Source organism: Scyliorhinus canicula, chromosome 14, assembly GCF_902713615.1.
Source record: "Scyliorhinus canicula chromosome 14, sScyCan1.1, whole genome shotgun sequence".
Classification (NCBI taxonomy): Eukaryota; Metazoa; Chordata; class Chondrichthyes; order Carcharhiniformes; family Scyliorhinidae; genus Scyliorhinus; species Scyliorhinus canicula.
The window spans coordinates 159,317,415-159,336,264 of NC_052159.1; the positions used below are offsets into that span (position 1 = coordinate 159,317,415).

Here is an 18,850-nt window from a genome sequence, read left to right on the forward strand (position 1 = left end):
TACTGAGGGAGTGCCGTACTGTCAGAGGGTCAGTACTGAGGGAGTGCTGCACTGTCAGAGGGTCAGCACTGAGGGAGTGCCGCACTGTCAGAGGGTCAGTACTGAGGGAGTGCCGCACTGTCAGAGGGTCAGTACTGAGGGAGTGCTGCACTGTCAGAGGGTCAGTACTGAGGGAGTGCCGCACTGTCAGAGGGTCAGTACTGAAGGAGTGCTGCACTGTCAGAGGGTCAGTACTGAGGGAGTGCTGCACTGTCAGAGGGTCAGTACTGAGGGAGTGCTGCACTGTCAGAGGGTCAGTACTGAGGGAGTGCTGCACTGTCAGAGGGTCAGTACTGAGGGAGTGCCGCACTGTCAGAGGGTCAGTACTGAGGGAGTGCCGCACTGTCAGAGGGTCAGTACTGAGGGAGTGCTGCACTGTCAGAGGGTCAGTACTGAGGGAGTGCCGCACTGTCAGAGGGTCAGTACTGAGGGAGTGCCGCACTGTCAGAGGGTCAGTACTGAGGGAGTGCCGTACTGTCAGAGGGTCAGTACTGAGGGAGGGCAGTCACAGCTTTTTTTTTTAAATTTGTTCTTTGGGGTGTGGACATGACAGCATTTGTTGTTGTTGTCCATCCCTAATTGCCCTTGAACTGAGTGGCTTGCAAGGCCATTTCAGTCGGTGGGTGCAGTTAAGAGTCAACAGCATCGCTGTGGGTCTGGAGCCACATGTAGGTCAGACCGGGTAAAGACAAAGAACAAAGAAAATTACAGCACAGGAACAGGCCCTTCGGCCCTCCCATCCTGCGCCAATGCAGATCCTTTATCTAAACCTGTTGCCTATTGTCCAAGGTCTACTTCCCTCTGTTCCCCACCCGTTCATATACCTGTCCAGATGCATCTTAAATGATGTTGTCGTGCCCGCCTCTACCACCTCCGCTGGCAAAGCATTCCAGGCACCCACCACCCTTTGCGTAAAAAAACTTTCCTCCACATCTCCCTTAAACTTTCCCCCTCTCACCTTTAAATCATGACCCCTTGTAACTGACACCACCACTCATGGAAAAAGCTGGTTGCTATCCACCCTGTCCATACCTCTCATAATGTTGTAGACCTCAATCAGGTCTCCCCTCAACCTCCGTCTTTCCAATGAAAATAATCCTAATCTACTCAACCTTTCTTCATAGCTAGCACCCTCCATACCAGGCAACATCCTGGTGAACCTCCTCTGCACCCTCTCTAAAGCATCCACATCCTTCTGGTAATGTGGCGACCAGAACTGCACGCAGTTTTCCAAATGTGGCCTAACCAAAGTCCTATACAACTGTAACATGACCTGCTGACTCTTGTACTTAATAGCCGGTCCGATGAAGGCAAGCATGCTGTATGCCTTCTTGACCACTCTCTCAACCTGCGTTACCACCTTCAGGGTACAATGGACCTGAACTCCCAGATCTCTCTGTACATCAATTTTCCCCAGGACTCTTCCATTGACTGTATAGTCCGCTCTTGAATTAGATCTTCCAAAAATGCATCACCTCGCATTTGCCTGGATTTGGGGCCTCACGGTAGCATGGTGGTTAGCATCAATGCTTCACAGCTCCAGGGTCCCAGGTTCGATTCCCGGCTGGGTCACTGTCTGTGTGGAGTCTGCACGTCCTCCCTGTGTGTGCGTGGGTTTCCTCCGGGTGCTCCGGTTTCCTCCCACAGTCCAAAGATGTGCGGGTTAGGTGGATTGGCCATGCTAAATTGCCCGTAGTGTAAGGTTAATGGGGGGATTGTTGGGTTACGGGTATACAGGTTACGTGGGTTTAAGTAGGGTGATCATTGCTCGGCACAACATCGAGGGCCGAAGGGCCTGTTCTGTGCTGTACTGTTCTATGTTCTATGAACTCCATCTGCCATTTCTCTGCCCAACTCTCCAATCTATCTATATTTTGCTGTATTCTCTGACAGTCCTCCTCACTATCTGCAACTCCACCAATCTTAGTATCATCTGCAAACTTGCTCATCAGACCACCTATACCTTCCTTCAGGTCATTTATGTATATCACAAACAATAGTGGTCCGAGCACGGATCCCTGTGGAACACCACTAGTCACCTTTCTCCATTTTGTGACACTCCCTTCCACCACTACGCCCTGTCTCCTGTTGCCCAGCCAGTTCCTTATCCATCTAGCTAGTACACCCTGAACCCCATACGACTTCACTCACGCAGACGGCAGATTTCCTTCCCTAAAGGGCATTAGTGAACCAGATGGGTTTTTATGACAATCGACAATGGTTTCATGGTCATCATTAGACCTTTATTCCAGATTTTGTTTGAATTCAAATTCCACCATTTGCCATGGTGGGATTTGAATCTTGGCCCCCAGAGCATTACTCTGGGTCTCTGGATGACCTCTCCAGTGACAATACCACTATGTCACCAGTTCCCCGATGGGACATTAAATTAAGGCCCCATCAGTCTGGTCACGTGACCATGAAATAATCCACCACCATTTTTTGTGGAACAGACTTTTGGCTAACCTTTCCTATGCACCGGCAGTTTATTTACATTACATCATGCCCACTGCTGCCACCATCATTTCATCATACAGGCTTGTCGGAGCACACAAAACATTCCTGCCTTGTTCGACTAACCCTCCATTTGCTGGTGTAAAGATGGTTATGAAAGGAACATTTACACACCAGCCAGTCAGACTCTTTCACGCTTTTCACCATAAGAAGTTGTGAAGATACAAAAATGACAACCAGATATCAGTGAAAGCCACTTACATTTAATGTATCTTCTTAGGATTATTTTATACCAATTTTCCGCGAAGGCCATTATTCATTCCAGACTGCTCCTGATTTATTTGTGAATTTGAGTTCCATATCCCACTTCAATTTAATTTTTTTTTAAAATCACAAACCATAAAGCATACTATTTACAAAAATCGACATCATTTACTCTCTGTTGCTGCTACTTGTAGCTACACCTACCAGCAGACCTGCTGTCTTGGTGTCTCGTTCATCTGTCTTGCCCCATCCTCACATATTCACTGTAGCTCGTGTACAACCGTTCGGTGACATCCAACTAAACCTCGGTCAACCCCGCTTTCTGTTGCCCTCCACTTTCCCTTTGGAAGAGATCTCTGTAGTTAATCAGCTCTAATCAAGAACAGATAATCACAAATTGAATTTGATTTTTGAGTGAGTCGGTGATGTCACTGAACGTAGATTTCCTGCTGCTACATGTAGGCACCACTGAATGCTTAATGTAGCAATTTCTGATATATTGTATTATTTGTATTGGGTACTAAAAGCCTGGGTTCGTATGCAATCATGTTTTTTTAAATATAAATTTAGAGTACACAATTCATTTTTTTCAATTAAGGGACAATTTAGCATGGTCAATCCACCTACCCTGCACATTGTTGTGCGGGTGAGACCCATGCAGACACGGAGAATGTGCAAAATCCACACGGACAGTGAAACAGAGCCAGCATCGAACCTGGGACCTCGGAGCCGTGATGCAGCAGTGCTAACCTCTGCGCCACCGTGTTGCCCTGCAATCATGTTTTTTAAAATCCTGGTTTGAAAGGCAGCGAGAGACAGAGTTGCAATAAAGCATCGTAAAATAAAATCAGAATATATTCCAGCCGTGGATATTGTTTATAGATAGATAGAACAGTACAGCACAGAACAGGCCCTTCGGCACTCGATGTTGTGCCGAGCCATGATCACCCTACTCAAACCCATGTATCCACCCTATACCCGTAACCCAACAACCCCCCCATTAACCTTACTTTTTAGGACACTACGGGCAATTTAGCATGGCCAATCCACCTAACCTGCACATCTTTGGACTGTGGGAGGAAACCGGAGCACCCGGAGGAAACCCACGCAGACACGGGGAGAACGTGCAGACTCCGCACAGACAGTGACCCAAGCCGGGAATCGAACCTGGGACCCTGGAGCTGTGAAACATTTATGCTAACCACCATGCTACCGTGCTGCCCGTGTGAGTTGGGTTCATGGACTTTTGTTTCGATAAAGAAAGTTCCCTGAGAGTAGATAATTAGAGACATTGGATGCGATTTAACTAAATGGGGACAAAATCCCACAGCGAGCACGTTTAGCAGCATTTTCCCAGCGCCCACAGCGCTGAAAAAGACAGCGCTAGAGAATGGGACTCGGATTAAATAGGGGGCCTCATGAGTGAACGTGCGACCGAGGGCACACATAGTCCCACTTTCTGCACTGAGGAGCTCAGCTCACTGGAAACGCCTCAGTGTAGCGAGGAGCACCCGTCCAAACCCCCCCCCCCCCCCAAGCCCCAACTCACTATGGGGGGGGGGGTCCCCGGGATCCCCCAACACCCACAAAGGGCACTCCCGGCCCAATTGCCGCCGCACGAAGAATGCCAGCTTGGCACCTTGGCAGTGCCAACCTGGTACCATGGCAGTGTCCCTGGCAGCTTACGATGCCACCTGGGCACCTGACCAGTGCCAATCTGGTACCCTGGCAGTGCGCCTGACAGCTGGCAGTGCCAGACTGGCACCCAGGTGACACTGCCAGGGTGCCAAGCTGGAAGTGCCAGGGTGTCACCCTGCCCAAAGGGAATGCACATGGGGATCTACGATCCACTGGGAGACCCCGAGTGCCGTTCCACCTGGTCCCAGTTTGTGAAGGCCAGCACTGAAAAGCCTGGGGTCTCCGAGGTGAAGGGGATAGATCATACCGCCTCAGGTGCCTCAGGAAACTGCATATTACAGTGAGACTAGCTGGCTTGCTCTAATATAAAGATTTTCTAAAAGGTGATCCCGCCCACAATGGGCAGGATTTACATCGCAACATCTGAAATTGCATTAGATCTTGCGAGGCATTACGAGCTGAATAGATCCCGGGAGTGAGTCTCCTGGCTTCTTTCGGCCACATTGTGCCACGGCGAGCTGCTTTTTGGGCACAGTGTGGCCATTGGATTGTGCCCATTGTGTTTAATTTTAGTAAGATGATGGAGCTATTGTCAGGAGCCAGCGGTTGAAGCAGTCATGTGTTGTTTTCTCAGTTTGGCTTTTAGATAGGGATGTGACCAGACAAGAGGCTGTGCTTTTACAGTTCAGTTACAGATCTGTCTGTGGATAGTGAATAGAACAGCAGTTTTTGGAAAGGCTGGCAGATTAACTAGTAATTTGACTCAGGCAAGAATCTGCAGCTAGTTACTGAAGGATCTCTTTGCAGCAAGCTTTCCTGAGTCTGCTAAGTGTATTTAAAAGTGGATTTTGTTTGGGTGGAGATAAAGATAGTAATTAAGGGTCATTGTATTGATAAGCACTGTTTAACTGGTAATTCAAAGCTATTTGTATTTGTCATGTTAAAGTTAGTAATAAAGTTAGTTTTAAAATACCATATCCCTATTTGTGCGTGAAATGGCTCCTGGGGTGAAATATCCTTATGTCAGTCTTATAAAATAAAATATTGGGGTTTCTGTCCGGTATCCTAGCCACTGTTGGGGACTGGTCCGGCATCGTAATAACTGGCTGTCTGCTCCTTGCACAAATGCCCATTGCAAGTTGCCATTGAGACAGAAATGCAATAGTACTCCCTGAATTGCTAGGCAACAAAGCAGCAGATACCCACACTTGGATGAAGCAGTTGAGGAATTCAGGGGGTTGAAAACCAGGCAAAGCTGCAAATGGGATGTTTGCCCTTTTATGCATGTTCCTTTCATGTATGGAATGATCTGTTTGAGCTTCACGCTGAACAATACTTTTCACTGTACCTTGGTACACGTGATAATAAACCAATCCAATCCAATGGGTATTAGAATTTCACAGGACAGAAACAGACTTTTCCTCAGTTGTCTGTGCCAGTGTTTATGATTCACGCAAGCCTCTTCCCATTTCTTTTCATCTAACCCCATCAGCATATCCCTCTATTCCTTTCACCCTTATATATCCAAGGTTTTATATTGAAATCAGTAACAATCAGCTATACTGAACTGTGGTAAAGCTTCCTCGTAACTTTGGTCACCAAAATAATTTAACCTCTGAGCCCGACTGATTTAACCGATTTAATGGAATAATTTAACCTATGAGCCTGACTGATTTAACCGATTTAACGTAATAATTTAACCTGTGAGCCTGACTGATTTAACCGATTTAACGTAATAATTTAACCTCTGAGGCTGACTGATTTAACTGAATAATTTCACCACTGAGCCTGACTGACTTCATTTGCTAGAATTATCTCAGCAGCTATTAATTTCTCATTCCTTCTCTGCTTTTATCCCTACATATAGAATAAAGATTTTGAAATCAGTTATATTTCACTAATTTATAACACCATCAAATGTCATTGTTCACAGTCAGTTCTAGGTTGCTTGGAATGACTGGAGTGTTGTTTATTTATCTTGCTCTTAAAAGTATCAATACTATTCACCTTCATTAGTCCCTGTGGTGGCGAGTTCCACATTCTCACCTCTCTACATAGATACATAGAATGTACATTGCAGAAGGAGGCCCTTCGGCCCATCAAGTCTGCATCAGTCAAAAACAACCACATGAGTATTTTTATCCCATTTTTCAGCACTTGGCCCAAAGCTTATATAACTTGGCATAGCAAGTGCACATCTAAATACTTCTGAAATGTATGAGGGTCTCTGCCTCCACCACCCTATCAGGCAGCGGGTTCCACACTCCCACCACCCTCTGGGTAAAAAGGTTTTTCCTCACATCCCCTCTAAACCTCCCGCCCCTGACCTTAAATCCGTGCCCCTTGGTCATTGATCCCTCCACCAAGGGGAAAGGTTTCTTCCCGTCTACTCTATCTGTGCCCCTCAATGTTATACGTCTCAATCAGCCCTTCAGTCTCCTCTGCTCCAAGGAAAATAACCCCAGTCTATCCAATCTCTCTTCAGAACTAACACTCTCTAGCTCAGGCAACATCCTGGTAAATCTCCTCTGCACCCTTTCCAGTGCTATCACATCCCTCCTGTAATGTGGATTTTAGAACTGCACACAATACTCTAGCTGTGGTCTAACCAGCATTTTATACAGTTCCAGCATAACCTCCATGATCTTAAATGTTATGCCTCTCAGCATTCTCTTTCCCAAGAGAAAACAGTCCCACTCTGTACAGTCTTTCTTGGTGGTTATAATCTCTCAGTTCTGGGATTGCCCTTGGTAAATATTATTACACCTCTGCGCCTCTATATCCTTTGTATAATATGAAGATCAGAACTGTTATAGTACTTCAACCACAGCATAATCAAGGTTCTATAAGTACAAGAACCTCTGCTTTTCAATTCTAATCCTTGATAAATATTAAATGTACTCTTGATTTTTCATAATGACATTAATAATTTGTGAATCTGATAGAAGCTCTAGGCTAGGGTGCAAAAGAGGGCAAAGATGACCCTTGAACGGAAGATTTTGAAATGTATTTATAAGAGGCGCCAAACCTTCAGAGTATTCTTCATGGAGGAAGATAGGTTTGGTTGCACTGTGCTTGGCTAAGATTTTTGAAATGAATAATATTGGTGGAAGATGACAACAGCTAATCAGAGTTGATACCAAGAAGCAATTTTCCCAGTGAATCATTAACCTGCAACTATTGTGACAAGAAAGTGCACACTTACCGAACTTTACAAAGGAACTTGGTACATTCCTGAGTCAGGACAACATTTTGTGTAGAATGGCCAAGTTCACTTCATCGTGTGCAACCATAGTCGCATAGAGTCACAGATGTTTACAGCATGAAACAGGCCCTTCGGCCCAGCTGATCCATGTCGCCCAGTTTCTATCACTAAGCTAGTCCCACTTGGCCGCATTTGGCCCACCACCAAGGTACGGGTTCAATTCCCGTACCAGCCTCCCCGGACAGGCGCCGGAATGTGGCGACTAGGGGCTTTTCACAGTAACTTCATTGAAGCCTACTCGTGACAATAAGCGATTTTCATTTCATTTTATGCCTCACGACTGTTAGACCCCGTGGAGCAAGGTTTTTCAGCCTGCGAAAGGCACCTGCTCGCGGTATTCTGGGCAGTACAATATTTTTCTTACATTACCGGACTCAACCCCATCACCATTTTGACCGAACACACCCCCACACAGTTACTTTTAGACGGACGACTGAAGGACGGTTCAGTGAGCCAGATAAGAGCAGCTAGATGGACACTTCTGTTACAAGGACGGGACATAACAGTTAAACGAACCAAGACACACACATTTTTAGCGGACAACCTACAGTATCCAGGACAACCCCATGAATGCGAAATCATAGCTCCCCGACACAACACAGGACCCTTCATTGCTAAGAAGCCCCCCAGGAAAATAGGGAATTCAACCCAGAGCCCCCAGCTCACAGACACGTGTGCCCCCTTGAAGATCTATGTGGACGGTTCATCCACAGTTTTAGATGGCAAACGCATTATAGGCTGCGGTATTTACGTGGAAGATGCGCAGAGACGAGCACTAGAGGAGATAGCGTTAAAGTTACCCGGACACTTAGGCGCGCAGGCAACAGAGCTCGCGGCCATTGCATACATAGTGGACCACCCAGATTCGTTCCCCGGCCCAGCAGACATATATTCGGACAGTTTGTATGTCTGTAACAGCCTCACAGATTTTCTACCCCTGTGGAGGACAAGAGGTTTTGTCTCCGCGGACGGGAAGCCCCTTCCATCAGCCCCATTACTCCGCCATATCCTAGAGAAGGCAAAGGATAGGACGTATGGTATTATTAAGGTTAGAAGCCACCATTGATCATCCCCCCCGGTAATGTGCACTGGCAAAAGCAGGTTCTAGGCGAGGTCATTTTTGGACACCCCCAGCTAGCACACCAGCTAGCGCCCCTGTGAGTTCAGTTCAGGTCTCAGACAGACATAGAAGATTTAGTACAGGCACAGAAGCAGGACGGAAATCTCCGGGAGATTTTAAAAGGAAACTTTGTGGCCCAGTACGACAAATTCAAACACGCTTTGACCACACATGAGAGTGCGATTATCAAAGACCAGTTGTATGTGGTTCCTGAGAAAGACAGGAATCAAATGATTGCCTTATTCCATGATGGTCATGGACACCAAGGGATCGACCCTACCACAGCCCACCTTAGGCAACTCTGTTGGTGGCCCAATTTAAGAGACGATGTAACACACTACATCGAGAACTGTTTAATTTACATAGAACATAGAACAGTACAGCACAGAACAGGCCCTTCGGCCCTCAATGTTGTGCCGAGCCATGATCACCCTACTCAAACCCACATATCCACCCTATACCCGTAACCCAACAACCCCCCCCTTAACCTTAGATTTATTAGGACACTACGGGCAATTTAGCATGGCCAATCCACCTAACCCGCACATCTTTGGACTGTGGGAGGAAACCGGAGCACCAGGAGGAAACCCACGCACACAGGGGGAGGACGTGCAGACTCCACACAGACAGTGACCCAGCCGGGAATCGAACCTGGGACCCTGGAGCTGTGAAGCATTTATGCTAACCACCATGCTACCCTCAGAATAACCAAGAGAGGCATTCAAAGAAGGCACAACTCAGCCACACTCGCCCCGTTAATGGCCCCTGGACTAACCTACAGATCGATTTTATAGGTCCATTGCCCCCTTGCAGGAATGGCTATAAATATGTTCTGGTGGTCATAGACACGTTTACGAAATGGGTAGAGGCATTCCCACCTCGTACAAACACAGCAAAGACAGCCGCAAAGATCCTAACGCACCACATCTTTACTAGATGGCGACTCCCCCGAAGTATTGAATCAGATCAGGGATCTCATTTTACAGGACGGATCATGAAGAACGTCCTGACCATATTCGGCATCAAACAAAATTTCCACATTGCGTACCAGTCAAGCGAAATAGTGGAACGCATGAATCGGACTCTAAAATCGACCCTTAGAAAGATGGTGCAGGAGAACAATTCAACTTGGGATTCAGTACTCCCATTCGCACTAATGTTTATAAGAAACACTGTTTCAGCATCAACAGGTTTCACCCCACACACACTCATGACCGGACGCCCTATGAAAGGATCTGAATTCCTTTTAGGACTTGACATGACCAGCCCAGAAGTGATGGCCCTCACACACGAGACAGCAGTAAAACAATTAGTTGAGGCTGTACGGTCGGCTCAGTTAGCAGCCGCAGTAAAATTGGGTAAAAGGCGGAAACAGAGCAAGGCCTGTTTCAACAAAAATGTCCACACCACAGAATTTCAGGTTGGGCAACAAGTGATGTTATCTGTGTATAACCCCAACACGTTTTTGGCCCCAAAATTTTCCGGCCCGTACTCAATTCCGGACAAAATCAGCCCGTCAGTATATCGGATCAAGTACCCAAACGGGAGGACTGCGTGGTTCCATATTAACCAGCTAAAGGCTTATGGAACACAGTCCAACCACTCGCACCATGTCCTGCTAGATGCAGCAGAACACCTCGCCCCGCCCACAAGAGACACATTTCCACCCTCCCCCTCACAGACCAGTTCCTCATCGGACTCGACCTCGACTCCGCCCCGAAACGCCCACAAGCTGCCACAGCAGAGACAGCGACTGTGACTTGGACGACAGCCACAGCATGCCTCTCTACTGCCCTGATTCAACAGGCACCACACACACCAACTACGACCCCGACTACAGTGATTTAGAGATCACTTATATTAAAACTTCAGACCCACACCCAAACTCACCGCCCAACTATGACGACCCCGAAAACGTTAATTGAAATTTAGACCCCACTATTTGTTACAGGGACAATTCATGGAGACTTGTCCGCAATGACGAGAGTGACCCCCGGTCACACAATACTAAAATTGCTTGCCTGATTCATACAAGGGTATGGGATCCGGGAGAAGAGGATGACTCTGAGTCTGACTCCCGACACGGCAACCCCTTTGCGACCATGTTCGCAGAGAATGAAGAGAAGTGAGGTGTCCAGATGATGTAAAAAGAGGAACCGCTTGAGAGATAAAACGGTGTCCTTTCTGATGGAACCTGCACGCATGTTTGGACGTTTGTTTGTATGTTAAGTGTTTGATTTGGAGATTGGCCACTCGCTTTTCAGCCGAAAAGCTTGTGACCAACTCAAATGCACGTTAAGTTTGTCCGCAGAAAAGGGGAGAGCTGGGGGGGGGGGGGGGGGGGGGCCATCGCTATGGGAAACGGGTCAGAAAGGGAGGGATGACCCGGGGCGAGCAAGGGACAGAACATGGCTAATCGACAGGGAGCAGGGACGGGTCGCCCAGCGATCCGATTGATTACGTGGAATGTAAGGGGGCTGAATGGGCCGGTTAAAAGATCAAGGGTCTTCTCGCACCTGAAGGGACTGAAGGCTGATGTAGCGATGTTGCAGGAGACTCACTTGAGGGTAGCAGATCAGGTCCGCCTGAGAAGGGGGTGGGTGGGACAGGTGTTCCACTCAGGCTTGGATGTCAAGAACCGGGGGGGTGGCGATTCTGGTGGGAAAGAGGGTGTCGTTCGTGGCGGCAGAAGTGGTGGCAGACAAGGAGGGCAGGTATGTGATGGTGAGGGGTAGGTTGCAGGGAGAGAATGTGGTGCTGGTGAATGTGTATGCCCCGAATTGGGACGACGCAGGCTTTATGAGGCGCCTGCTGGGCCTCATCCCGGGACTGGAGGCAGGGGGCCTGATCATGGGAGGGGACTTTAATACGGTGTTGGACCCTGGGCTGGATAGATCGAGTTCCAGGGACGAATAGGAGGCCGGCAGCGGCAGAGGTGTTAAGGGGGTTTATGGAGCAGATGGGAGGGGTAGACCCATGGAGATTTGGTAGGCCTAGGGCGAGGGAGTATTCTTTTTTCTCCCACGTCCACAGGGTGTACTCCAGGATAGACTTTTTCGTATTGAACAGGGGGCTGATACCGAGAGTGCAGGACACGGAGTACTCGGCCATTGCGATATCGGACCATGCACCACATTGGGTGGATGTGGAATTGGGGGAGGCGCGGGATCAGCGCCCGTTGTGGCGCCTGGATGTGGGGCTGTTGGCGGACGAAGAGGTGTGCAGAAGGGTTAGAACGGGCATTGAGAACTATCTGGGTACGAACGACACGGGTGAGGTGCAGGTGGGGACAGTCTGGGAGGCCCTGAAAGCAGTGATTAGAGGAGAGCTGATCTCCATAAGGGCACACAGAGAGAGAAAGGAGAGGCAGGAAAGGGAGAGGCTGGTGGGGGAGCTCCTAGAAGTAGATAGGAAATATGCGGCGGCACCAGAGGAGGGGCTACTGAGGGAGCGGCGCAGTTTACAGGCCAGGTTCGACCTACTGACCACTAGGAAGGCGGAGACGCAGTGGAGAAGGGCGCAGGGTGCGGCGTATGAGTACGGGGAAAAGGCGAGCAGGATGCTGGCACACCAGCTTCGTAAGCGAGATGCAGCCAGAGAGATTGGGGGAGTGAGAGAGAGGGGTGGGGACGTAGTGCAGAAGGGGCAAGAGGTGAATAGGGTCTTCAGGGACTTCTACAGGGAATTGTATAGGTCTGAACCGCCGAAGAGGAGAGGGGGAATGGAGAACTTTCTCGACAAATTGAGGTTCCCAAAGGTACAGGGGGAGCTGGTAGAAGGGTTTGGGGCGCCGATAGAGCTGCAGGAGCTAATTAAAGGGATAGGCCAGATGCAGGCGGGGAAGGCGCCGGGGCCGGATGGGTTCCCGGTGGAGTTTTACAGGAAATTTGTGGACTTGGTGGGCCCAGTGCTGGTGAGAGCCTTTAATGAGGCGCGCGAGGGGGGGGTTTTGCCCCCAACAATGTCGCAGGCCCTGATCTCCTTGATTTTGAAGCGGGACAAGGACCCGGTCCAGTGCGGGTCCTACAGGCCTATCTCCCTCTTAAATGTAGATGCCAAGCTGTTAGCAAAGGTCCTGGCAACCAGGATAGAGGATTGTGTGCCAGGGGTAATACATGAAGACCAGACGGGGTTCGTGAAGGGACGCCAACTTAACACAAATGTCCGGAGATTGTTAAACGTGATCATGATGCCGGCAGTGGAGGGGGAGGCGGAGATAGTGGTAGTGCTAGACGCGGAGAAGGCATTCGATAGGGTGGAGTGGGAATACTTGTGGGAGACGTTGGAAAGGTTTGGGTTTGGGGAGGGATTTATCAAGTGGGTAAAGCTGCTCTATTCGGCCCCGATGGCGAGTGTGGTAACAAACGGGAGGAGGTCAGAATATTTTGGGCTCCATCGAGGTACTAGGCAGGGATGTCCCCTATCCCCCTTACTCTTTGCATTAGCGATTGAACCGTTAGCGATGGCACTGAGGGGTTCAGGGGGGTGGAGGGGACTGACAAGGGGAGGGGAGGAGCATCGGGTCTCGCTCTATGCGGATGACCTGTTGCTGTATGTGGCAGACCCGGAGGGGGGAATGCCGGAGGTTATGGAAATACTAGCGGAGTTCGGGGACTTTTCGGGATATAAATTAAATCTGGGGAAAAGTGAGGTCTTTGTAATACACTCGGGAGACCAGGGGGAGGGAATTGGGAGGCTCCCCTTCAAAAGAGCAGTAAAAAGTTTCAGGTACTTGGGGGTGCAGGTGGCAAAGAACTGGGGGACCCTCCACAAGCTGAACTTCTCTAGGCTGGTGGAACAGATGGAGGAGGAGTTTAAGAGGTGGGACATGGTGCCGCTGTCGCTGGCAGGGAGGGTGCAGTCAGTTAAAATGACGGTCCTCCCGAGGTTCTTGTTTTTGTTCCAGTGTCTGCCCATCTTCCTCCCTAGGGCCTTTTTCAAGAAGGTAACGAGTAGTATCATGGGGTACGTGTGGGCACATGGCACCCCTAGAGTTAGAAGGGTCTTTTTGGAGCGGAGTAGGGATAGTGGAGGGCTGGCGTTACCCAATCTTTCAGGATATTACTGGGCGGCAAATGCATCGATGGTACGAAAGTGGATGATGGAAGGGGAGGGGGCAGCTTGGAAGCGTATGGAGAGGGCGTCCTGTGGCAACATAAGCTTAGGGGCACTGGTAACGGCACCATGGCCGCTCCCTCCCACGAGGTATACCACGAGCCCGGTGGTGGCGGCCACCCTCAAGATCTGGGGGCAGTGGAGGCGACACAGGGGGGAAGTGGGGGGTTTGATAAGGGCACCACTAAGAGGGAACCACAGATTTGCACCGGGAAATACAGGAGGGGGATTTCTGAGCTGGCAGAGGGTGGGCATTAGGCAACTGAAGGACTTGTTTATAGAGGGGAGGTTTGCGAGCTTGGGAGAGCTGGAGGAGAAATTCGGGCTCCCCCCGGGGAACACGTTCAGGTACCTCCAAGTGAAGGCATTTGCCAGACGACAGGTAGAGGGGTTTCCCGTGCTTCCCGACAGGGGGGCGAGTGATAGGGTGCTATCAGGGGTCTGGGTCGGGGAGGGGAAGATCTCGGACATTTATAAGATTATGCAGGAGGTGGAGGAGGTACCAGTAGTGGAGTTGAAAGACAGGTGGGAGGTAGAGCTGGGGGAACAGATAGAGGATGGGACATGGGCAGACGCCCTAGAGAGGGTCAACTCGTCGTCGTCATGTGCGAGACTGAGTCTCATTCAATTTAAGGTACTGCATAGAGCCCACATGACGGGGACAAGGATGAGTCGGTTTTTCGGGGGTGAAGACAGGTGTGTCAGATGTTCGGGAAGCCCTGCGAATCATGCACACATGTTTTGGGCATGTCCGGCACTGGAGGAGTTCTGGAAGGGGGTGGCAGGGACGGTGTCGAGAGTGGTGGGGTCCAGGGTCAAGCCAGGATGGGGACTTGCGATCTTCGGGGTTGGGGTGGAGCCGGGGGTACAGGAGGCGAGGGAGGCTGGAATATTAGCCTTTGCGTCCTTGGTGGCTCGGAGGAGGATCTTGATTCAGTGGAGGGACGCAAGGCCTCCAAGTGTTAACACCTGGTTAAACGACATGGCAAACTTCATCCAATTGGAAAGAATCAAATTCGCCCTGAGAGGGTCGGTGCAGGGGTTTTTCAGGCGATGGCAACCCTTCCTGGACCTCTTAGATCAGAGATAGAAACTGAGGTTGTGACAGCAGCAACCCGGGAGGGGAGGGGAGGGCGGGAGGGAGGGGGGGGGGGGGGAGGGTGTGGGGGAGGGGGGGGGGGGTAGCAACGAAGGAAACACGGTATCAGTGGTGTCACGGGCAAGGCCTGCCCGAGGACACTGCCAGAAATGACAAGATGGTCGGGTGGCCGGTTCGTCGGCGGGGGGGGGCGCGCGGGTAGGGGGTGGGGGGGATTCTTGTTAAGTAGGGGGGTTTGACTTTGTTTTGATATAATTCAAATGTAGGGGGGGTTAAAATGTTTGTACTCTGAAAAATTTCTTCAATAAAAAGTATTTAAAAAAAAAAAAGTTTGTCCGCAGAAATTTCTGAGAACTTGACTCAGCTGCAATGTCTGGAGCCCAGCTTAAGGCTTCACCCTTCACCCCACTAGGAGCATCTTGGCTCCCCCTTTTTAGGTGCCCCTCTATTCTGGGAATAGAGGCTGCAAATTCACAATGAATACATTCATGCCCGTTCGTTCCAGGTCGCTCAGGCAGTGGAGAAACGGCATTGAGGACCCGCCCTGTCTGAGGACCCCCCCTCTGGTCAACTAAGCTCGGGTACAGCACAGCACGCCCTACCCGGGGATCCCATTCAAATCTTACCTGTCGCGGCCCATACGCAACTCATTCGGCTTTCTCATTTCTAAAGTTTGGTTTCATTTTTGTTTAAGGTAGCCCTTCGGCCACCATTCCCTATGCTATTTACATCCAGGAACATCCGGATGGTAATTCAAAAAAACCTGCGAGACTGCTCGCAGTGGCACAGATGTTAGGTGTATGTCTGGTCCTAAATTCGCTTTTGGAAAAAAAAAATGAGGGCAGTCACAGGGTGTGACTTGGCCATTCATTTAAGGGACAATTGGAATGAGAGGACAGATACACTAACATTACAGGTATTAAACAAATTATTGACAGATACTGTGCTTGATCCCATAGCTTTCGAACGTTCGAAGGAAGGATCAGAGCAAGATCAGCAATACAAAGGCCTGAAGGAAGAAAAGAACGAAGACCGAGATGATGAACTACATGCTTTTAGTTATTGTTTTTATATTTTTGCGCGTGGACGCAAACCATTTTTCCCCTATGACCTCCGCCATTAATGTTTCACAGACACCAACTTCTCAAAGCCCAGTAATGAACAGCAATGACCAGACCTAGTGCACAAAATTCATGAACTAGTACTCCCTTTCATACGTCATTGAATCACTTTTGGTGATAGCAGCTCTCTGCATCGTAGTGCAGACACTCAGGTTAAGGAAATGGAGAAGGAGAGCCTCCCGCTCTTGCGCCTCAACCATTTACATAGTACAATCCCCTATTTTTGGCTTCCACCAATCCCCTCAACCCCTTGATGTGTAATAAAGGATTTCAATTTGATTTGATGTTGTAAATAAAGACCTTTGCGGGTGTATTGTAATGTTCTGAGCTCGACTGCCGAGTCAGAAATGGAGTGTAATGATAATGTTTTAAGGATAGGAAGTTAGAATGTTTAAATGTGTAAGGGAGTGTAGTTTACAAAGGATAGTTAGAGGTTCCCTAGTAATGCATGTCCCCTTTGACATAGCGCCAACCAGAGACTGTTAGGTAAAAATTTTTGTGCCATAATTGAGGAAAGTATAGAGGCCATGGGACTCGCTGTGATCAGGGAACCCAAAGACACCGACCTTGGGTGATCCTTCATGATTCCTCATGAGGATCACAAGGAGGGAGTGTAGCCACCTAGGGTGACCACTGCCCAAACACAAAATGGAAGATTGCAAGGAATGCAGGGAAAATGGACAGGTTGTAAAAGGCAAGCAGCTTGCAGAGTGCTTGTATATTTGGACTGCTGCAGAAACCATTTTGGCTGTTGCTGAAACCAGACAACACTATGAAAAGAAACAGTTAGCATATTAATGAGGCGATACCGGGCGATCCACAGGCACAAAAGACACAAGGTAACACTAATCGATACATTGAATGGAAGGCCAGACCTTTCGACACCAAAGAGGCCCAAAACAATGAGTCCCAAGAACCGCCCCAGTGATCGAGATATTGTCCCGTTATTGGGGAATTCAAATCAATCGATTGGTTAGATGTTCGATGTCAGGTGCCTGCCCAGGGCTTTACCCGACTGCAACGCCCCCAGTCCATCTATCACCTCCCCAAGCCCAATCGGGCCCCCCAGGGCCTCCACCAGCTCCTCATTTACCTTCGGGAACTCTAGCCTCCCCAGGAATTGGTTCATGCCCTCCTCCCCAACCGGGGGTTCTGACTCGTATAGCCAGCTCTAAAATTCCCGGAACACGTCATTCACCGCCCCCGGGTCCGTCACTGTCTTCCCCTCAAATCCTTCATTTTCCCTATTTCTCTTGCCGCCTCCTGTTTCCTCAGCTGATGTGCCAGCATCCTGCCAGCTTTTTCCCATGTTCATATGTTGCCCCTTTTACCCTCCTCAGCTGACCCTCCGCCTTTCCTGTGAAAAGGAGCCCAAACTCCATTTGAAGTCTCTAATGCTCCTTCACAAGCTCCTCATTCGGAGACTCCGATTATCTCCTGTCCACCTGAAAGATTTCTCCTGCCAACCTGTCCAGCTCCAACCGCTCAGTTTTATCCCTGTGGGCTCGAATCAAAATACATTCCCCTCTAATGACCACTTTCAGTGTCTCCCAGACCACCCCAGCTGCAGTCTCTCCCGTGTCATTGATCTTTATGTACCCCCGAATGGCCTCCCTCACTCGCTCACAGATCTCCTCATCCGCTAACAACCCTGTATCTAGTCTCCACTGTAGGTGCTGGGTCATTCCCGTGCCTGCCCGTAGGTCTATCCAGTGTGCTGCATGATCTGAAACCACAATTGCTGAGTACTCAGTGTGCTCAACCCCTGCCAAAAGTGTTTTATCTAGTACAAAGAAATCTATCCTGGAGTATGCCTTATATACATGGGAGTAGAATGAATATTCCCTGCTCCTTGGTCTCTCAAATCTCCATGAATCCACCCCTCCCATGCGCTCCATGAACCCCGCAGTTCCTTTGCCATTGCTGATAGCTTCCCCGACCGAGCACTCGACCGGTCCAATCTCAGGTCCAGGATCGTATCACCCCTCCATGATCAGCCGGTGCGAGTCAAGGTCTGGGATCTTTCCCAGCACCTTCCTGATAAACGTGACATCATCCCAGTTTGGGGCATATATATTCACCAGCACCACTCTAGCTTCCCGCTAACCATAACAAATCTGCCTCCCGGGTCTGCCTCTATCCTCCCCACCTCGAATGTCACCCTTTTTTTTTAAATCAGGAAAGCCACCCCTCCTTGTTTTAAAGTCCAGTCCTGAATGAAACTTGCCCAACCCAACCCTTCGTTAATCTAATTTGGTCTCCTAGCTTCAAGTGTGTCTCCTGTAACATAGCCACGTCCGACTTTAACTGTCTCAGGTGTGCGAACACACGGGCTCTCTTGACCGGCCCGTTCAGTCCACGAACATTCCACGCAACCAGTCTGGTCGGGGGGGGGGGGCTCTTGCCCCCCCCATCAGCCATGACCTTTTCTAGGCCAGCTCTTAGCCCGTGTTCCGCACCTCACTTGATCCGCCCCTCAACAGACCACCATCTGATCTCCATCTCCAGTCTCCTAGCTGTCCCTTACCCGTCAGCAGTCCCCCCTCCTCCCCAGCCATCTCTCCTCAGCTCTCCCCCACTTTGCTCCCATGGACCAGCTGTCCAGCTAGCCCAGCAGATCCCACCCTCTGGCGCCACAAAACATGCCATCTGCCAGATTCCATCTCCCCTAAACATAGCACAAGCACTCAACACAGTAACAACAATCCCCAAAAACAAACAAACCATCCCCCGAC

At 49.6% G+C, this 18,850-nt stretch overlaps 1 protein-coding gene across 2 annotated transcripts in view; it reads right to left on the reverse strand.

Moving 5' to 3' along the window:
- Positions 1–18,850, reverse strand: part of cars2 (cysteinyl-tRNA synthetase 2, mitochondrial) — a 105,879-nt gene that overhangs the window by 78,127 nt on the left and 8,902 nt on the right. The window contains exon 1 of one of the 2 annotated variants that reach the window (XM_038818212.1): positions 2,962–3,008. The exons of the other annotated variant lie outside the window; for it this stretch is intronic. Within the exon in view, the coding sequence (XP_038674140.1) occupies positions 2,962–2,993 (32 nt within the window). The 5' untranslated portion in view covers positions 2,994–3,008. Of the gene's footprint in view, positions 1–2,961; positions 3,009–18,850 lie in introns of those variants that run through there. 2 annotated transcript variants of the gene reach the window in all.